At 36.7% G+C, this 18756-nt stretch overlaps 1 protein-coding gene across 1 annotated transcript; it reads right to left on the bottom strand.

Annotated features, from left to right (window-relative positions):
• Positions 1 to 622: 622 nt before the first annotated feature.
• LOC139148686 (solute carrier family 28 member 3-like) lies at positions 623 to 18556 on the bottom strand. Its single transcript, XM_070720173.1, has 11 exons — positions 18479 to 18556; positions 9269 to 9499; positions 7956 to 8236; positions 7260 to 7401; positions 6617 to 6808; positions 5681 to 5842; positions 4898 to 5157; positions 4488 to 4656; positions 4040 to 4216; positions 3351 to 3531; positions 623 to 825 (listed from the first exon to the last, which is right to left on the bottom strand). Exons 2-11 carry the CDS (start codon positions 9485 to 9487, stop codon positions 722 to 724), a joined length of 1887 nt encoding a protein of 628 aa, XP_070576274.1. The 5' UTR covers positions 9488 to 9499; positions 18479 to 18556; the 3' UTR covers positions 623 to 721.
• Positions 18557 to 18756: the final 200 nt, after the last annotated feature.

The following is an 18756-nucleotide window of genomic DNA, read 5'->3' as shown; positions in this document are numbered from 1 at the left end:
TTAAAGATGTTACTTATGCAGTGCATAAAGATGCATAAATAGAGCATCAGATGTTTTCCTCAAATGCGTAAATGTGAATCTTTATGGATCTGTAATAACCTGCATAAAGGTGGCTAAATTTATCGGCCATTAAACCCTCTTATGCACAAGCATAAAGGTGTATAAAGTTCTAGCTTTATGCTGCATAAAGATGATTAAAGATCAACTTTATGCAACTTTATGTCACCTTTAAGCTGCGCATAAATCTGGATTTTCATCTTGTGAAAGCATCGAGTTACTCTAACATAAGTAATCTTTTTATATCAGAAAAGCTACACGTTATCAACGCTGACAAATTTACGCTGTTAAACAAACTCTCTGAGTTGGTTTCAAAATGTCGCCACCAAAACAAATAATTTATCAAATTTTGACCCCGCCTACAGATAATGGTACGTCTCAATTATATAAATGAGACTCGAGCCAGGAATCCTTTCACTTCTGTCTGAGGATTGCAGGATGCATGGAACTTAAGTAACATATATTATATTTTGTATTTTAAGTAATGTGTTTATATATATATATATATATATATATATATATATATATATATATATATATATATATATATATATAATATGAGTCTATGAATCGGCAAAGCAAGTTAAAAATGCCAGTCATATCATTCCGTGTAATGTGCTGTACATAGTTGAATATTCTTTGGGTTCAAGCGAGTTGAAACATGTCACATGGTACCATTTATTGCGGTCGTAAAATTGTTTGTTATGTTTGCTAATGTACTGTTCCCCATAGGGACTGTTGAAATGTCAGCCTCTTGGTAAAGGATACCTGCAAAAAAGAAACGAAACAGCATTCTTTGAGTTAAGAGGATAGTTTTAGGGGACTTTCATTTTTGTACTTGGAAGGGGTATATGTAAAATCAGGGTGTCGGTTTAGGAGATCAAATGTTTCTATACAGAATTTGGAGGGGTGTATTTTACATAAGATTTGTGAGGAAGTATGACAATATCAGCAATATGGACTGAAATTTAAAAATCATAGATACATCAGACCTATGATGCATCAGAAACGGAACAAAATTTTTAATTGTATAAAAGTCTAAAAGCAGTGTAAACAGGATTCTACCAACAACCCTCAAAATAGACTGAAAGATCCGTCGCTCGAGGAGGCTCCCCATGGCTCCCTCCTCTTGAGCGTAAAGAACGCCCTCTAGCGACGGATCTTCCAGTCTACTCTCAACAGTGTTGGTTGCGGCAAAAGAGCAGGAAACCTTACAATGCCTGCTTCCAGTATAATGACTATGATACCAAATTTGGCAACTTTTGTCATCATGCCACTACGGCCTTACGAAGTATGAATATTATTACTCAGAATAAGTCAAAGTAGATTTGAAATTAGATACAGTAGTTTACAACCACTGTATTGTACAACTGTCATGATTTTAAATTTCGATATATATATATATATATATATATATATATATATATATATATATATATATATATACAAGGCCAACGTATCAACGTATCAACGGAGGACAACGGAGAGAGGGCTTATATCGGCCTCACTGATAACACCTTTAAGACGCGCTACACTAATCACATGAAATCGTTCCGCAACGAGAGATACAAAAACGACACCGAGTTATCAAAATATGTATGGAACTCAAGAAATAAGGCACAAGACTTTGACATTTCATGGTCAATCATTGATAAAGCATTGAGCTACTCTAACATGAACAAGCGATGTAATCTTTGTATATCAGAAAAGCTGCACATTATCAATGCTGACAAATCTACACTGTTAAACAAACGCTCTGAGTTGGTTTCAAAATGTCGCCACCAAAACAAATATTATTTATCGAATTTTAACACTACCTACAAATAGAATGGTTCGTCCCAATCATATATGTAAGAGTGTCGAGCTAGTAATCCTTTCACTCTATCTGAGGATTGCAAGATGCATGAAACTTAAGTAATAGATTCCATTACTTTGTACTTGAAGTAATCTGTTTATTTATAACGCCCTGCTTTTGCATTGAGCAATTTAATTTCCCACGAGGACATCTGTATACTTCGAGATATATATATATATATATATATATATATATATATATATATATATATATATATATATATATATATATATATATATATATATATATATATATATATATATATATATATATAAGCAGTAGCATTTTGTGTACTCTCTATCAATATAACTACATACTTTCAAACAAACAAACAGGAGTAGATCATACATTGGTGGCTGAGACATGATATCTGTGATTAATTAGGTCTTCAAGTGCTATGCCCGAGTCAATTAGTTGTCAAATTTACTGATTTCAAGTACCGTTTGTTGCTATCGCAAGGGGAAGTGATACCCGCTTGCGAGTTCCCAAAATATAAACGGAAAAACAATGTTTGACAAAAGATATGAATGTACTATATAGGACGATCAGAAGCGATGTGCGCGTACAACAAATATTAATTTTTAATTTCATCAAAAAATATCCATTTATATGGCAGTGACTGTGTTGTGAACTGTGTTGTGATATTACATCTGCGTCTTTTTAATTATGTATACATGGCAAAGTCTCGTCTCATTTTTCTCCCACGTTTCTCAAAGATGACCTCCACCATCGGATGTAAACTGCAGTTTTATACTGATTGGAAAATTGCATGTATCCAATAGTATTTGGAACGCATATCGGTCTACGTGCTTTAACTCATACAAAGACACAAGTAGCAAAGCGCCAGCTGCAGCTAAATAATAGACATTTGCCCTTAACGCAACAGTAGTGCGGGTAGACCGCTATCTATATCGGGGATACCACCATTACAATTATGTGAAGGATCTGCATAATTGAGGATATCAAATTATACAATAGATGAATTGAGGGGGTCATCTGTTAGAAAAAGTAATATTACGAGGGATCCATTTTTGCATGCACCATAAATCTAACGAGCCCCTCCCTTAAGAAATGAAGGCTCATTTAGTAATGACAAAGCTCGCATTATGCTCAAAATAATTTCTGTTAGGAATGCGCCATGTTAGAAATACAGGTAAATGTTAAGAATATGTCGTTAGAGAATTCCTGTTTCTGCACTCTCGACCATTCCTGTTACATCTCTTGCCACATACCCTCAACGAATGGTGGTAAAATGCTCAGAATGGCATTGCAGTAAACTGTACCCGCCTTTGTTTTTCAGATGACCAGCAAAATCAATCGGAACGACCGCTAACACTTAAAGTAACACTGGAAAAGGACGTAATCGTTTAGAGAGTATCAACTTTACATTCAAAGACTTTCCATGTTCAATTAAGCTATGTGTTTCGTATCCACTCACCGGCAATACATGCAGTCAGAAAATTAGCGGCGTTTCCAGCAATCATCGCCCTCACAACGACATCATTTATATCTTTCGTTTTGTTCGGAGCAAGCCCTATGAACGTTCCCATCGTCATTCCAATACCAGCGATGTGAGAGAACCCACAAAGGGCGTATGTTGCTATCAGTTCAGAACGAGGCTGCGTGAAACAAGATCAGACAGAAATAATTGTGATGTTGTTTTACTTAAACTAGGTACAATTAAATAATTTGCATCAGCATTGATTACTTATAGTTTTTCATATGCAAATATTGCTTCGTTTGCTTATGTTAGAGCAACTTTATGCTCAGTCCTGACACATCAATTGTACCTCTTATCAAAAGTTTTAATAATGTCAAGAACGACGATCCATCATTTGATATGACAACAAAAAGCCGACAATTAATACCGATAAATTCACCCTGGTATCAAGCTATTAAGTAATTATTACATACACAATGAATGAAAAGAGAGAGAGAGAGAGAGAGAGAGAGAGAGAGAGAGAGAGAGATTTTCTTCTTCAACCATCTCTATCAATCATAAGCACGGATAGACGACAGACAGACAGACAAACAATTGCTGCTGAAACGGAATCAATGGTCTGTCTCTTGCTTCTGCAAACATGGGGTTTGGAGAGCAATTGACCTGAAGTTGCCCGCTCTACTCACAGATAGTGCTGGCTCTAATCCTAACTCGCGATTTTTCAGATATACACTCATCTTCTTGTAAGATACGAATACGCTTGTCACAATCTTCATACCTATCAGTTCACCGACTATGAAACAGTCTTTCCCGTCGACGCCCATCAGGTAGGCAACCGGCATAAAGACCCATGCGCAGATTAACTGGAGTAATGAAAACCCATAGCGGTAAATATGGGGACATTGTAAGGTATATATGAAAACAAAAATTCAACGCCACGAAATCTACAAGCGTGGTGTAATCATCTGGCAAAGGATATTGTCACGTATTTGTATAGTTACGTTCAATGAAATCATGAATCGGATGTAGCGCTGTTGCATTTTGGTACTATAAGTATAAAGCCCAGATCTTAAAGTCGAAAATAGCTTAAAAGACAATATTACGGATCTTTCAGGTCACTGGTAACGGACGTACCTCAAAGCTGAATTCAGGATGACCAACCATTGCCCCCGCCCACGAAAGGCAAGCGTTCAGGAATTCTAACACAGCCAGGATGATGATGAAGTTTACACACACATTAACAACTACAGATACACATTTCATTGCTCCTTGTGAGAGCGCCTCGATGGCATTCTGATATTTCCTAAATAAAAGAACCGATTTGATTAGAACACACATCCAAGCAATGAAATTATAAGCATTATCGTCGTGCGTAAAATAGTCATTTTAGGGAATTAATTCACAATTAACGAAATTTTATTTTGGGAGAGTGTACTGCATTAGTACTTTAGATTAACGCGGTGTTTTTTTGAATTGAAAATTTGAGCTCTCAATTTCATAAGTTGAAATTATGAAAAGCTACGTAGTATCAGCAAAATACTCACGGCAAAGTTATTTTTAGCGATTTATATCTCCTCGAGGATGGCGCCCTTTTGGTTTCGGGATAGAACAACTTGGAGACGGCAAGAGCTGCTGGTGCTGACATCACAGAGGCAGTAACCATGTGTGAAGGACTGATACCAAATGATATCGCGGCACCGAACATGCTCCCGGCGATTGTGCTGTAACCAGCTGTAGCGACTGCGTGGAGTTCTGACGCAGTCATTGCAGACATGTAAGGGCCTACCAACATTGGAGCTTCCGCCTGCAGAAGGACATAACTAAAGTTTCCCTTATTCATACACCTACTTACTATGTAGACGATATGCTCTGTCAGTCACGCACCTGTTTTTGGAAATCGAGTAGACTTTGTCATTTTGGGATTATGTATACGCTTTCTTCATATGAAACATCATGTTAATCTTATCTTTAGTAAATCAAATGGAGACTCAAAGACATATCAGTTTGGAAGCACTAGTCATTTACTAAACAATCAAACAAAACTGCAGATTATATGTTGAAAACTGGTCGCTGCAGGGTAACCTTGTTGTACACAACAAACTTTGTGACAAATCTGTCTCAGAAACATTTACAGTTTCTTCGTTTTGTACTAAATAAGTAAAAGAACCAGTATTTCACAAAGGAGTTAGTATAATTATATATTCACTATGAATGCATTTGTTTTCATATTAGTCACTATGCTGCAACTATATATATATATTTATCGGTATTCGAGATAGTAATATGAACTCCGTTTAAGTTGCATAAAACGCATGTATTGAACTTACCATGCTCAGAAATATAGCAGCTGCAGTCGCCAGAGATTCACAAGCTGAAGTATGCATCGTAAATTGCAGTATCCAGGCTAACTTTGTGATAATTATTTGTATGACACCGATATGATACAGGAAGGCTATAACCGCGGCAAGGTATAGTATCATGGGCATAACCTGGCAGAGAATCGCATTTTGTATTCATTATTCTTCGACAAACAAGAATAAGAGTCTTATTTTTAACGACATGGCCGCAGCATGGTACACATATTGACTTCGATTATCTGCTGAAAATAATTTGGCATTTACAAGACTGTCGATAGTATATGAATCCGGTAAAGTACTAGAAAATTTGATTTTACTATCATCGATTCTGTTTTTATAACAAACATTATATCACAAAACACAAGCACATCATATCAACGCTGACATAACTCTTTCGTTGAATTATATAAAATATATCACAAAACACAAGCACATCATATCAACGCTGACATAACTCTTTCGTTGAATTCTATACAATATATCACAAAACACAAGCACATCATATCAACGCTGACATAACTCTTTCGTTGAATTATATAAAATATATCACAAAACACAAGCACATCATATCAACGCTGACATAACTCTTTCGTTGAATTCTATACAATATATCACAAAACACAAGCACATCATATCAACGCTGACATAACTCTTTCGTTGAATTCTATACAATATATCACAAAACACAAGCACATCATATCAACGCTGACATAACTCTTTCGTTGAATTATATAAAATATACTAGACCCAGAAAACGTATATGTTAAAGCAAAAATACGTATTTCAACTACCCAAACGGACAATTCACAGATTAATTTCCGATCATTATAAACTTTCTTATTTTTCATGTGTATACATATAAAATACTATTATATTCGCGTTTTAAAAATAAAGAAGTCACATAACCTCAAATACGAAGTAGTGATTTTTAAACGCATCCCCAAACACGAACTTTGAGCCAGCTTCTGTGTAATCAAGGAAAACGGTGACCTGGTCGCCAATAAATCGGAACACTGTTGCTCCCCATCGCGTCCGAAGGATCATCAGTGCGAAGAGTATTTGAAGAACCAGACCCCAGATCACAGGCCTCCATCGTACCTATCAAGTGCATGGATAAGAAGATGCCATGGCAGAGGTCAATTTGAAAAAGATAAGAAAGTTACCCATCTAACAGAAACTACAAATATGTGAAACGAATTCATAGAACTGAAATAGTTCATTCAACCTATTCTGTTTTCTGTCTCTATTTGTGAATTTTTAAACTTTTCTGTTAAATGAGACTTCAAACATAAACAATATAAACATAGTACGAAATTTTGGTCACATGCGTTTAAATTGGACGTTAATATTGGCGCCTTTTCCCGGTATTCTCTCACGGACTGTTTGTCAGCATAACAAATAATTAGCAAAATATGAATTCACACTATCGATTTCATATTTTATGAAACATTGACATACAGCTGCTTTGTTTCCGTCTCTTTTCAGTCTGTCGTCTCTAAGAAATGAACGCGCACTAATTCGTGGTCTTAAGTGCCCTGGATTGTAGTACCTTATCAGGGTTTTTAGAAAATAGGAAACAAAAGACAAGTATGGCAAAAACGCCGATCAATGACATCAAATTTTCTGGATTCTGCGAAGTGTGCATGATGATCCATATAACTACTAATACAGCGGTCACGATTGCAGATAACCTGAAATTAACAAAAAATAAATAAATATATATGTAAGAGAAAGCAAATACCGTTATTCATAGTAAAGTGTTGGCTTTTACGATTTCAGATAATTTGAAATTAATATATATATATATATATATATATATATATATATATATATATATATACATATATATATATAAAGTACAGCGGTTATTCAGAGTGAAGTGTTGGCTTTTTAATAACGTACGTATATGCATGTATGTAATTATACATGTATGTATGTATGTATGTATGTATGTATGTATGTATGTATGTATGTATGTATGTATGTATGTATGTATGTAGGCATTCTTGTGAGTATGTACATATAGACAAATATGAGCGTACGTGCGTTTACGCGCGCATGTACAAAACTGTGCATGTATGTATAAACGCAGACTGGTAGGTAGGCACAAGCAAGTTGTTAAGTGGCTTGTTTGATCGGTAGGTTGAGATATGTGTATGCCATCTAAAGAGATTGCACTGTCAATAAAATGAATCATGTGTTGCTTCTGTAATCCTTTTTATTTGATATATGATAAGGAACTTACCATCGTACAATATTCCAGTGCTTGTCCACAAACTTTATGATGGGTTGATACACTTCCTTTATTTTATCTCCCAAGCATTTCTTGGCAGACATGTAGGCAACACACAGCACGGCGAAAACTGTCATTGCGAAAAGTGCGATTGCATTCTTGAAGGAATAGTGCATTGCATGGCCGAAATAGACTGTGTACAAGATTAGTAGTATTGCGTACAATCCAATCTTCATCTGTCTCTTGTATTTGTGGAAAAATCGATAGATGCTTGTCTGTATCTCTCTGACTTTCTGCAAGTAGCATGTGAAACATTTTCATACTTCTATGATTGGTTTAACACACCATGATTGTATAATACATCATAAATGCGTCGATCTGACGCAGGATGGTGCAACCGCTAGCTCTAGTCAAGGTTAAAATTTTGCGTCATCATTATAGTTTATCGGCCAATATCATAGGAAACCTATCGGTATAGAAACGATCAGGACAGCAAGAATTGTATGCAAATAGGGAGATCTCTGCGCATGTGGGAGCCAAAAACCAGCAGTGCAGTCGTTTCAATACTTGCTTGCAAGAACTTTCAAATGGAAGTTGTTCCTCCTGAAAGACAGTGAGATCTGGAAGCCGACTATCTTGATTTTCATCGCCAGAGCCATTAGTTATCAGTGTGGACATTAAGTTTTTGCCATATGTTAAAACTTCAATTGTTTTAAAGGGCACATTTTGCTAAACAGCATATGCGATTTTAAGATATACTTGTTTTTTTTTTCCATTTCCGTATGAAAGGTATCAATTATGTGCAACAGCATCAAATCAATGCTTTCTTCAGTTTCACTCAGGCATTAATGTTGTCAAATACAGACCTTTCAGTGTGATACATTACTCTTTATGTCTCCGTATTTAGTTATATACACCTTCAAAAATTACGAATTAAATTGCTAGGGTCATGGGTAATTGTATTATAGTGACTGGCACAAAGTTCGTGGGTGCTAGTTTTGCCCAATATTTGCTCTTTTACGAATTTATGCGTTTCAATATAACATACATCGCTCATTTAATTAAAACGTTTCTTTGACAATATATCGAGACGGTAGCTTCTCTCTAGCAATTCGCAAATACTCTATCTGCAGACTATTTTTTCGCTTTGTCATAACGAACGTGATTGTCAACCCAAAACTGGTATCGCCATGTTATGCATTAACCACTTCTAGATCAAAGGAGGATTATTGTATATCGAAAATATCAAACTAAGTAAAATGTGTGAATACTCAATTCTGTAAAGGCGAAAGGAGTAAAGATATCTTAGGGCGATCAATCCGTACCTTTGAAAAGCAATCGTCTGGGTCCAACACGATGTCACTACCATCATCATCATCGTCATCGGCATCAGAGATGTCATCCCTACTGTCAATTACAACAACCTGGCTTGCCTCATTTATCGGTCGGCCAACTTTATCCTGTTTCCCTTCCGTGACATCTATTTTGCACTCATCGCTTTGAGGAATCAACTCGAAGTCGTTCCCAGATCCAATCTTTTTCATCTTGATTTTTGTCTACGTCAAAAATACAATATACCAATTCAAATTCATGGTAAAAGACTAAAATAAGGAAAATATGGTTGGGTAAGTGATTGATAAATATATGTTATTTTCAAAGTATGAGTACAGTATTGGTGACATGTAAGACAAAGGAAAATCTTAGTCTTAAGAATTGCGCTATCTCGTCTGCTAAGACCTAAAAAATGTCTCTGACTTTAAACAGATCCCGTTGTTTTTAGCTGAACTTGTATTCCACGCAGTCTAAGAGTTTTTTTACTCACATCTTTGCCATGTACTTGGTATGAAGTTGTTGAGTTCCTCAGTACTGATCTGCTTTCTAGTCCTTTTCGACAAATACACTCACTTGTATCACGTGTTTAATCCATAGTGCATTTTATCTTACGAAACAAGCCTGAACAGCGTGTCAAAATATTTCCTTGTACTGGATGGTCTATAGACTGAAAGATTAAGTCGTGTGCCGACGTTTGGGGTCTCGAAGGCCTCCGATCCTACACCACGACCAAAGGCTTAGTGTAGTATAGGCTGCCTCTCGAGGCCTCCTTCAATACGATATTGCCCAAAACTGAAAGACTTCATCAAATTGTAAATAATGGTTAGCCTATTTTAATTATTCGTCACTGCTAGTCTTGCCTGGTTTCATACAAAAATCCAATTCACTCATACAAAACGATCATCGATAGGACGGAGGTATTTCTGCCACGTGAAAAGCGTGTGCGCTGTTAATACTGTTGTACATCTTTTTGCACAGTCTCTAAGGAATTTTACGTCGATAGTGAAAAATAGTAGAGTATAATCTACGCAAATATCCGGCCCTGCTTAGCTGCAAGGTTGTGCATACTGAGGCAATTGTTATGAGAGCCTGGGGTCGGATAAACGGCGAAATCATTGAGTAGACACCCAATTTGTAGCTCACGTCTTCTCAAACTAATGTCGTAACAATGTCTGTCTGTATGTTTGTCTGTGTGTCTGTCTGGTTGTGTGTCTGTCTAAAGATGTTTTTGTCTATCTGTGGGCACGATATCCCAAGAATGGCTATAAAGATTGGAATAAAATCTGGTACATACAGTTTGTCTGATAATGGTAAGAACTGAATAGTGTTTTTTAATTTACTTAATTATTTTTTCAGAAATCAGATTTTGTCATAATGGCAACATTTTATCACACGAATCATATCTTACAGATATTGATTATAAAATTGTAAAATAATAGCGACAGATATTTTACATTTTCATGTCAGCCCCCCCCTAAACAGTTCATATGTTTGTTTGTTTTTTCAAGGCCGTTTTGACGACTCCCCTAGTGTGTTGCATGAGCTAATTGAATAATACAACAAATAATAATAACATTTTGATACCTAATAAGGTCAAAACATAAGATGTATGTTTCTAGTTACCAAATCAATCCTAAAAACCCTGGTGAATTTTTGCAATTTTGAAAGTTTCCCTTGCTAACCTGATTATGTTTCCTTTTTAGTGTTTTGTACAACAACTAGTATTGAATTGAAAAGATACAATTAACTTCAACAGTCTGCTAAGTTAGCTGTAAAGTGTCCAGTGATTATGATGATTACATACTTCCACTGGTATATAGTACTAGACGCATTTGATTCAATCAAATTGTTTGACTTCAAAAGTTTCACGGATACCAACTAAAGTGCCCCTTGATATTCTGATTATTGTACGCTTGCACTGTTTTGTTGAACTAACTTTCATTCAATACAAACAATATTTTTGGCTTCAAAAGTGTCCTAAATGATCCGAAAGTGTGCATTAATTATCTGATAATTCATGCTTACAGTGTTATATAGAACTATTTGCCTTAAATTCAAGCAAGTTCTTTGATTTCAAAAGTGTTTGGTATCTCTCGATTTTCTGATCATTGTACGCGTCTACTTCTTTGTTCAATAACCATCATTGAATTGTAAAAGCTCATTTGACTTAAATATGTCTCCGACGATCTCTTCAGTGTCCCCTGATAATTATTATGATTCAATGCTTCCACCGTTATATCCAAGTACATTGATTTAAAGCAATTTTTTACTTCAAAAGTGTCCCGGGTGACCTCTTAAGTGTCCTTTGCTAATTTGATTATCGTACAATTCACCTGCTTTGTCAAATCATAAGTATTGCATTAAAAAGATGCATATGACTTTAAAAGTGTTCCCGTGATTTCTAAAGTCGCCCATAATAATTCTGACGATTTATCTTTCGGAGTAATTCTCTTCAAATTAATACTAAATGTTTGGCAAAGCCATGGTAAGTGACACTTTGCAAGTTACCTGACACGTTTTTGAAGTCAGTACTTTGATATAGCAGGGGGGGGGCATATTACCATCAGAATTATTTGGTTACCCCTTAGAGGTCATCATTACACTTTTTGAGTCGTATGTATTCTTTTCAATTCAATACTAAATGTTAAGGAAAGCAATGGACATGTATCATAATCCTGTTAATAACAGGCACTTTACAGGTCACCTAGCATATATTTGAAGTGGAACAAATCCCTTCAATTACATAAAAGAAGATGGATATAGCAGTGGTAGCATATAACCATCAGAAATATCTAGGGACACTTTTGAGGTCATAGAACACTTTTGGCGTCATATTGATTCTCTAAAATAACAAATATTGGACAACACCATCGTAGTGTGCATAATCATATTCATAATTGGCACTTTACAGGCCACCTGGCACATTTTTGAAGTCAAGCTGATTCCTTCAATTGCATAAAAGTAGTTGGACTTAGCAGCAGAAGCATAAAATCCTCAGAATTATCTGGGTATAGAACCCATTAATCAAACATCCGTCAATGTTTACTTGTTCAAAGACAGCGTATTAAGCTTTGATATGTACCCTGGACACTGGGTCAAACTACACTGATATATCGTGCCCATTGACTTCCAGTATGACTTAATGGTAGTATAATTTTTGTACCTTAGATGTCTGATCAAATTCATTTGATTTACTATTGACATATAGCTTTGATATATAGCCTAATTACACATATGCATATACTATGTACTTGAATTGTGGTAAATATGAGCACAAATAAATGAGCACAAATAAATCTAAGTATAACCAATGTATAACAGAAGTCCAATCAAATACAGACCGTTAAGTTTTGATATATGGTCTAATTATAGAATTTCATGAATATGCAGATAAGCTAGTAATAGCCGGGGACACTTTTGATATCATGGGACACTTTTGGAGTCATATTGATTCTCTAAAATACCAAATATTGGACAAAGCCATGATAGCCAGTAATTAGGATGTCATGCCCATCAAATATTTACTATAAGGCCAAAGTAAGTAAATTCTTTGTTTTGCGTCCGCGCGCGCCTAGGTTTTTGGAGATTTTTCGGAAAAAAAACACAAACTTTCCTTTCAAAATTTCGCCATTGGTGGCGCTATTTTGTCACAAAAACAAGTCGTGGCTTTTAACTTTGCGACGAAACACTCCTTTACGGCAGTCACATTTCATTAATGGACCGTGCGGTGACGTTAAACAGTACTCTCTACACATTTACACCTGTCGATACTCTCAGTCTCACGCCGGGTCCTCACGTTCAACCGGCTTTGCCTGTTGTGGCTTTGTCGTCACGATAAAATATGGATGAAAGCAGGGAAATAATCGAAGTTAAAAAACAGGAAACCTTTGCACGGCAACTTGAAGGCATGGTCATTGCGAGCAATCGGGACTTGAACAGAGAGAGATTCAGTCGGCCGATTGGACTTGGGTACAACGACTCAGAGAGTATGGCAGACGGAAAAATCGGAAAGTGTTGAGGCCTATCCTAGTTAATTGGTCTTTTAGGTTTGCCAAAAATTTGGTTAATTCGTCCATTTTAACTTGAAACAAAAACTAAACCAGTGATCAGTCCTGTAAACGAAAGGCCTTTACGTACTTTTTTGTTCAGTTTGGGTATGGGAAAGTATATAGAATCCCTCTGTGAAAGTTCAAACTCGTAGTAGGCGGTCGTAGCTGCTCTTGAAGGAGGTCACACTTTCTGCATTAATGACATCGGCTGGTAATTTATTCCAGGTGTCCATAACTCTTGCTGAAAAAGTACTTTCTTGTGTTGAATCGAACGGTTAGTTTATGAAGTTTGGGACAGTGTCCTCGAGTTCTCGAGTCGACTGCTAACTCAAGTTAAAGGTTACAGTGGTCATGGCCTTTGATAACTAATTCTAGCGTTGAATCATGTCGCCGCGAATTCTTCTTTGTTCAAGTGTTATTAAACCTAGCTGTTTAAGTCTATTTTGATAATTGTAGTGTCGGACTTTAGGTATCATTTGCCGTGCTAAGATTTTTACGTCCTTTTGTAGCCATGGTGACCAAGCTTGTACTGCATGCTCGAGCTGTGGTCTCACAAGTTGCTTGTAATGACGGAGAATGACATTTTTTTTATTTGATCGACCAATGATCGTTTGATGAGATCAACATTCTGTTTGCTTTTTTGCAAACTTATCACATTTGCTCGAAGGTTTTAAGGTAGAATGAAATAGATCATTTTCTTCAGTTGTACGTCCCAGTGAAATATTGTTCATTGAGTATTTATTGAAGGGGTTGTTGTAGCCAATATGCGTCCGCCAGTGTTCACTTATTTTTGTAGCTTGTCCAAATCAGCTTGTAGAATTTCAGGATCACTACAATTTCGCAAGGGATGTTATGTCTTGGTATTGTCAGTAAATTTTTGAGTTCACCGCCAGTATGATTGATCTAGGTTAGAAAGAGTATTGGTCCAAGAACTGTGAACCCTTTGGGACACCACTTGTGACGTATTCTCCATTCAGATGATGCTCCATTTATGACTACTCGCTGTTTTGTATTTGTCAATCATGCTTTGACCCACCGTAGAATATTTCCATTTATGCCATGATACTTCATCTTTTAAATCAATCTGGGGTGTGGTACTTTGAAAGTGCAAGGAATATAGATGTGAAGCTTCCACCTAAATTTGGGTCTGATGAGTCTGTGTGTGGAGACTGAAAATTACGAAATGCTTTCTTTTATTTGATGGAAAGGAAAGGTGCTGGTTTACGGATGGTCCCGAGGAAGCTACAGGGAATACTTTTGTCAATTATATCATCAATTTCTTCTTCTCTCTGATGCCCCATCTTTCTAAAATTGAATGCAGAGGCTACAAGTTACCATTTCTGTTTGGTGTTTTCTTTCAAAACAGACACCTTTCAGCAAAACTATGACATTCCATCAGAGCATAGGCATTACAAGAACTTGAGGACAAAAGACTGCTACTGTATACTGTTATAGAGTACCCATTCCTCAAACTGTCAAGGCTGTCAAGTTGCTGTGCAATGGTATTGATATTTGGACACTTTGAATGCACAAGAAAGAAATCTAAAACTAATAAGAGAAAAACAAACGTCAAAGAATGACTTTATTTTGATCCATTTATCATGAAAATGCATACAGTGATCATACAGTGTGTCACACTGTGACAGAAGTATTCATGTGGTTTGGGAAAAATTGTCCAATAAAGGCAAACAGATTTTGTGTTAAATTTTCGGTGTGTGTTTTTTAGCCGCTTACCCGCGTACCTTTTAGGATTTTGAGTGGAAGCAAAACAAAGAATTTACTTACTTTGGCCTAAGTTAAACTACCGGCGTCCTTGAACAATGAAACGCAGGAGATGGCATATGCGACGCCCTCAACGACGATCTAAAGTGTACATTTCGTCTTTGGGTGTAACTATGGACGCGCGCGTTCGTTCGACTTGTCTCACGTAAGCGAGTGAGAGGGTTTTAGATATACCTAATACATACAGTGTACAAACGCGTCTAGGCCCTCGTAACCAAAAATTATCGTCAACTGGTCCGTCGCGTGCGGCGATGTGCGTCATCAGCGTTCAGTTGTGGTTGAAATTCCGTCATTTCAGGCTCGGGTGTAGTCGATCGACCCCGGCCGTGACGTTCGTGTGCAAATGCATGCTTGTGCGGATGTACACAAGTATGGATCGTGTTAACGTACTGACTAAGAAGAGATTATTATGCTAACTTTATTTTTTTGGTTCCTTTAGGAAAGGCGTTTGCGCTAGCTTGATGTTCCGGAATCTTCTTTCTTGTCGGGAGGTCAGGTTCACGGGATAAAACGAATGTATAACGCAAATTTGGTCGGTGAGGGCGTACTGCTAAATTCGTTCATATTGTGCCATGGTTTAACCAGGGAGATTTATGAATAGCAGAGGTCAAACCCAAAATCAGTGCTTTCAATTTTTTTCAATATTGTTAGACAGCTGATTTACAGGAAATCATTAAATATGCAGATGAGCTAGTAATTACAATAAAGTGCTCATAAAGCATTGAGCAAAAAAGGCTTTTTTGTAAGATAAATATATAGCAGAGGTCTGATCACACTTTGTACACTCAGTATTGACATATCCTTATTCCAAAATTCATTAAATATAGTAATAAGCTAATATTTAAATGTCGTTGCGATTAATACTTACAAAATTAGTGGTCAAGCTATAGTCCAGGAATGGCAGGGGGTGTGGTCAAAATCGATGAGCTCAGTATTGATGTAGAGTCTCAATACAGAAATTCATTAAGTATGCAAATACGGTATCAATAAGAATCTCTTGTTCATAAAATTTCAAACAGATATAGACTCATGTATGACCAGTACATGGCAGAGGTCAAGGTAAAATTGAGGGTCTCAGTATTGATATGTAGCCTCATCACAAAAATCTATTAAATATGAAAATGAGCTAATAATTAGAACGTCTTACTTATAAACTTATATATTAAGTCGACCTAAGTTTGAAAATATTTAGCATGGGTATTTTCATAATCGCTACCCTCAATATACTGCCAAATCATAGAAATTCAATTAATATGCAAATGAGCTTATGAGCTAATGAGCTTACAACATAAAACATTTAGTATAGTAGGACCACAGTACAGTTTGCGAGCCTGCATAGATACACCAAGTTTGGTTAAGCAATCTTTATATGGCGATATAGCCGTATGCATAAATTAATTAATTATGCAAATTACTCTCAATTATCCAGACCACAGCCACTAAAAGTCTTATTAAATCAAGATCTTCCGATGATGATGCTTTGTACCAACTGCGTGATCTAGCTCTGGTTTTAGGTTTTGACTTGAAACAAAATTTTGTAAGGACAGATTGACAGATGAACGACACACACCAACATATATTGTCGCGACTTTGGACAATGTTTAGGTCTCCAGCCCAAGATGAATTTAACCCCTTTCTGACTTTACATTAGCATGGGGACGCCTCTGAAGTTATGCATTGCCTTATGATCAATCTGAATAATTTTGGTTAAAGCCCAATTAATTGTATCTTTTACCATTATTTTTATGATTTTACTTTCAAACTAAAATAAGTTTGTGAGAATGTACTAATTTAGTGTGTGTATACCCTTATTAGTAACAACCGGCAGGGATTATATGTGCAATTTTGAACAAGAAAAAGATTGCACTGCAGATACTATGCGTATCTGCACTGGAATTTTCACATAAACTGCACAGAGTAGTCCCATTTAACGTATATGGGTGAATGTTTTAAACTATGACATTGCTTGTACAAACTGTTTCCTTTGTAGTATTATCGAGTTTTGAAAATAGCGGGGAAACAAAATGACTGTTAAAATTTAAATTAACCTGACAAATGTTTCACAAAGGAATGGTTTCCTATTGCAGTAAAGGCTCATATCCCTTAAGAGGGTAGACTTAAGAGAAAACCAGAGATTACGGAGATTTGTGCTCAGAACGTAGATACATGATTTTTGCAGAGACACAGCAGACACACCCACAGAAGATGACTGTTTTATGTTCTACTTTCTTATTCTTTTACGCATCAACAAAGAGAACCATCGATCCTTACATCTACATTTCAATGTGTACGCGCGCACTTTGACTTTCTGTCAAGATGTCAAGGGACCCCATTGCAGTGAATTGTAATCATGAGTGGACTTTGTTTGTTCGACCGCGGAGTGTTTTTGAGGTTTTTGGCGAACGCACTTTAAAACAAAGAGGTAGCCCTTGATCGTCCTGGCGTAAGACCAACTTATCAAGCTCTTAAGCTAATAACTACGTTCCCCTGCCTCGCCCTTTAGGCTTCTCCGTTTACTGTAAAGTTTAACAGTCATCTTGCCCGGTGAAAAGCAGTACTGAGCGTTCGAATGTGTTAAGGCCTCTGGGCACAAGTCGAATACAACTCGACCGGGCCACTTGAAGGATACCATCTTCTAGTCTATAGGGTAAGATCATCTGTCGCACGTACTAAAAGCGCGTATTTACTATTTCACATCATGCATAAGTGTAAAGGTTTATTGGTTGACTCAGCGACGAGTACATGAAGCATAAACATAGTCTTTACTTCGCGTCATTAGTCGTGTAACTGCAGAGTGACTGCGTGCTTAATACAACTTGCATTGTTGAGCGTTCCACTTTTTTGATACAATCGCTTCAGTGGTTCAGAGGAATGGCATGAGCTTGCATAAAAATGTTTGCAAAGTTCATATTTAAATACAGTCATAGCTACATCGGCAAGAGCAAGTTCGTTCTGGATATGTGCAATGTTTTTGCTTGTTTTTAGCTTACGGTATAAACCTTTCCTTGATTAAGGCTCCTTAAAACGAACCTTTTTAACTATTGTCACTTTTTTGTTCATATTTTTTGGATTGAGTTTCTTGTTCTACTCTCAAAATCATAACAACTTGTCATTATCATCGTAATTATCAGTGCTATATGCAAACGTATTCTAGCCAACACTGGCATTGGTTTATCGGTACAATATTGCAAAGTGTATACAACCTGTGGTGTTGGCAAGGCTAGGGCTTTGCATTCCAACACAATTGGGGAAGACAAGGGAAACTAAACCTGTTCAATAGAACGAACATTATGAATGCAGCAACCACAGCTTTTGTCTCAGTTCATAAGGCTATGATTTACTTGTAATCGTCTGATTACGATTTGTACGTACCTTGTCTACGCGAGTCGTTTGGGAAATCTTCTTTCAGTCGAGAAAGGCAATTGCGTGACGAATACAGGTGAGGAACACTAAGTCGACTGTCCTTTGCATGCCACCAATCCTTTATTTAGATGACCTGTACGGGTCACAAGGCATCATTCAAAATGGCAGCTCAACACAAACTGTCTGACATTGTTCTGAACAGTAAACCTAAAATGTGTAACATGGTACGACCAAGGACCACAGTCGGTTTAGAACAGATTCAGTTTGACTGTAATAATAAGCAGTGA

The sequence above is a fragment of the Ptychodera flava genome, chromosome 13, assembly GCF_041260155.1.
Source record: "Ptychodera flava strain L36383 chromosome 13, AS_Pfla_20210202, whole genome shotgun sequence".
Lineage (NCBI taxonomy): Eukaryota > Metazoa > Hemichordata > Enteropneusta > Ptychoderidae > Ptychodera > Ptychodera flava.
This window is presented reverse-complemented; position numbering and strand designations above follow the sequence as displayed.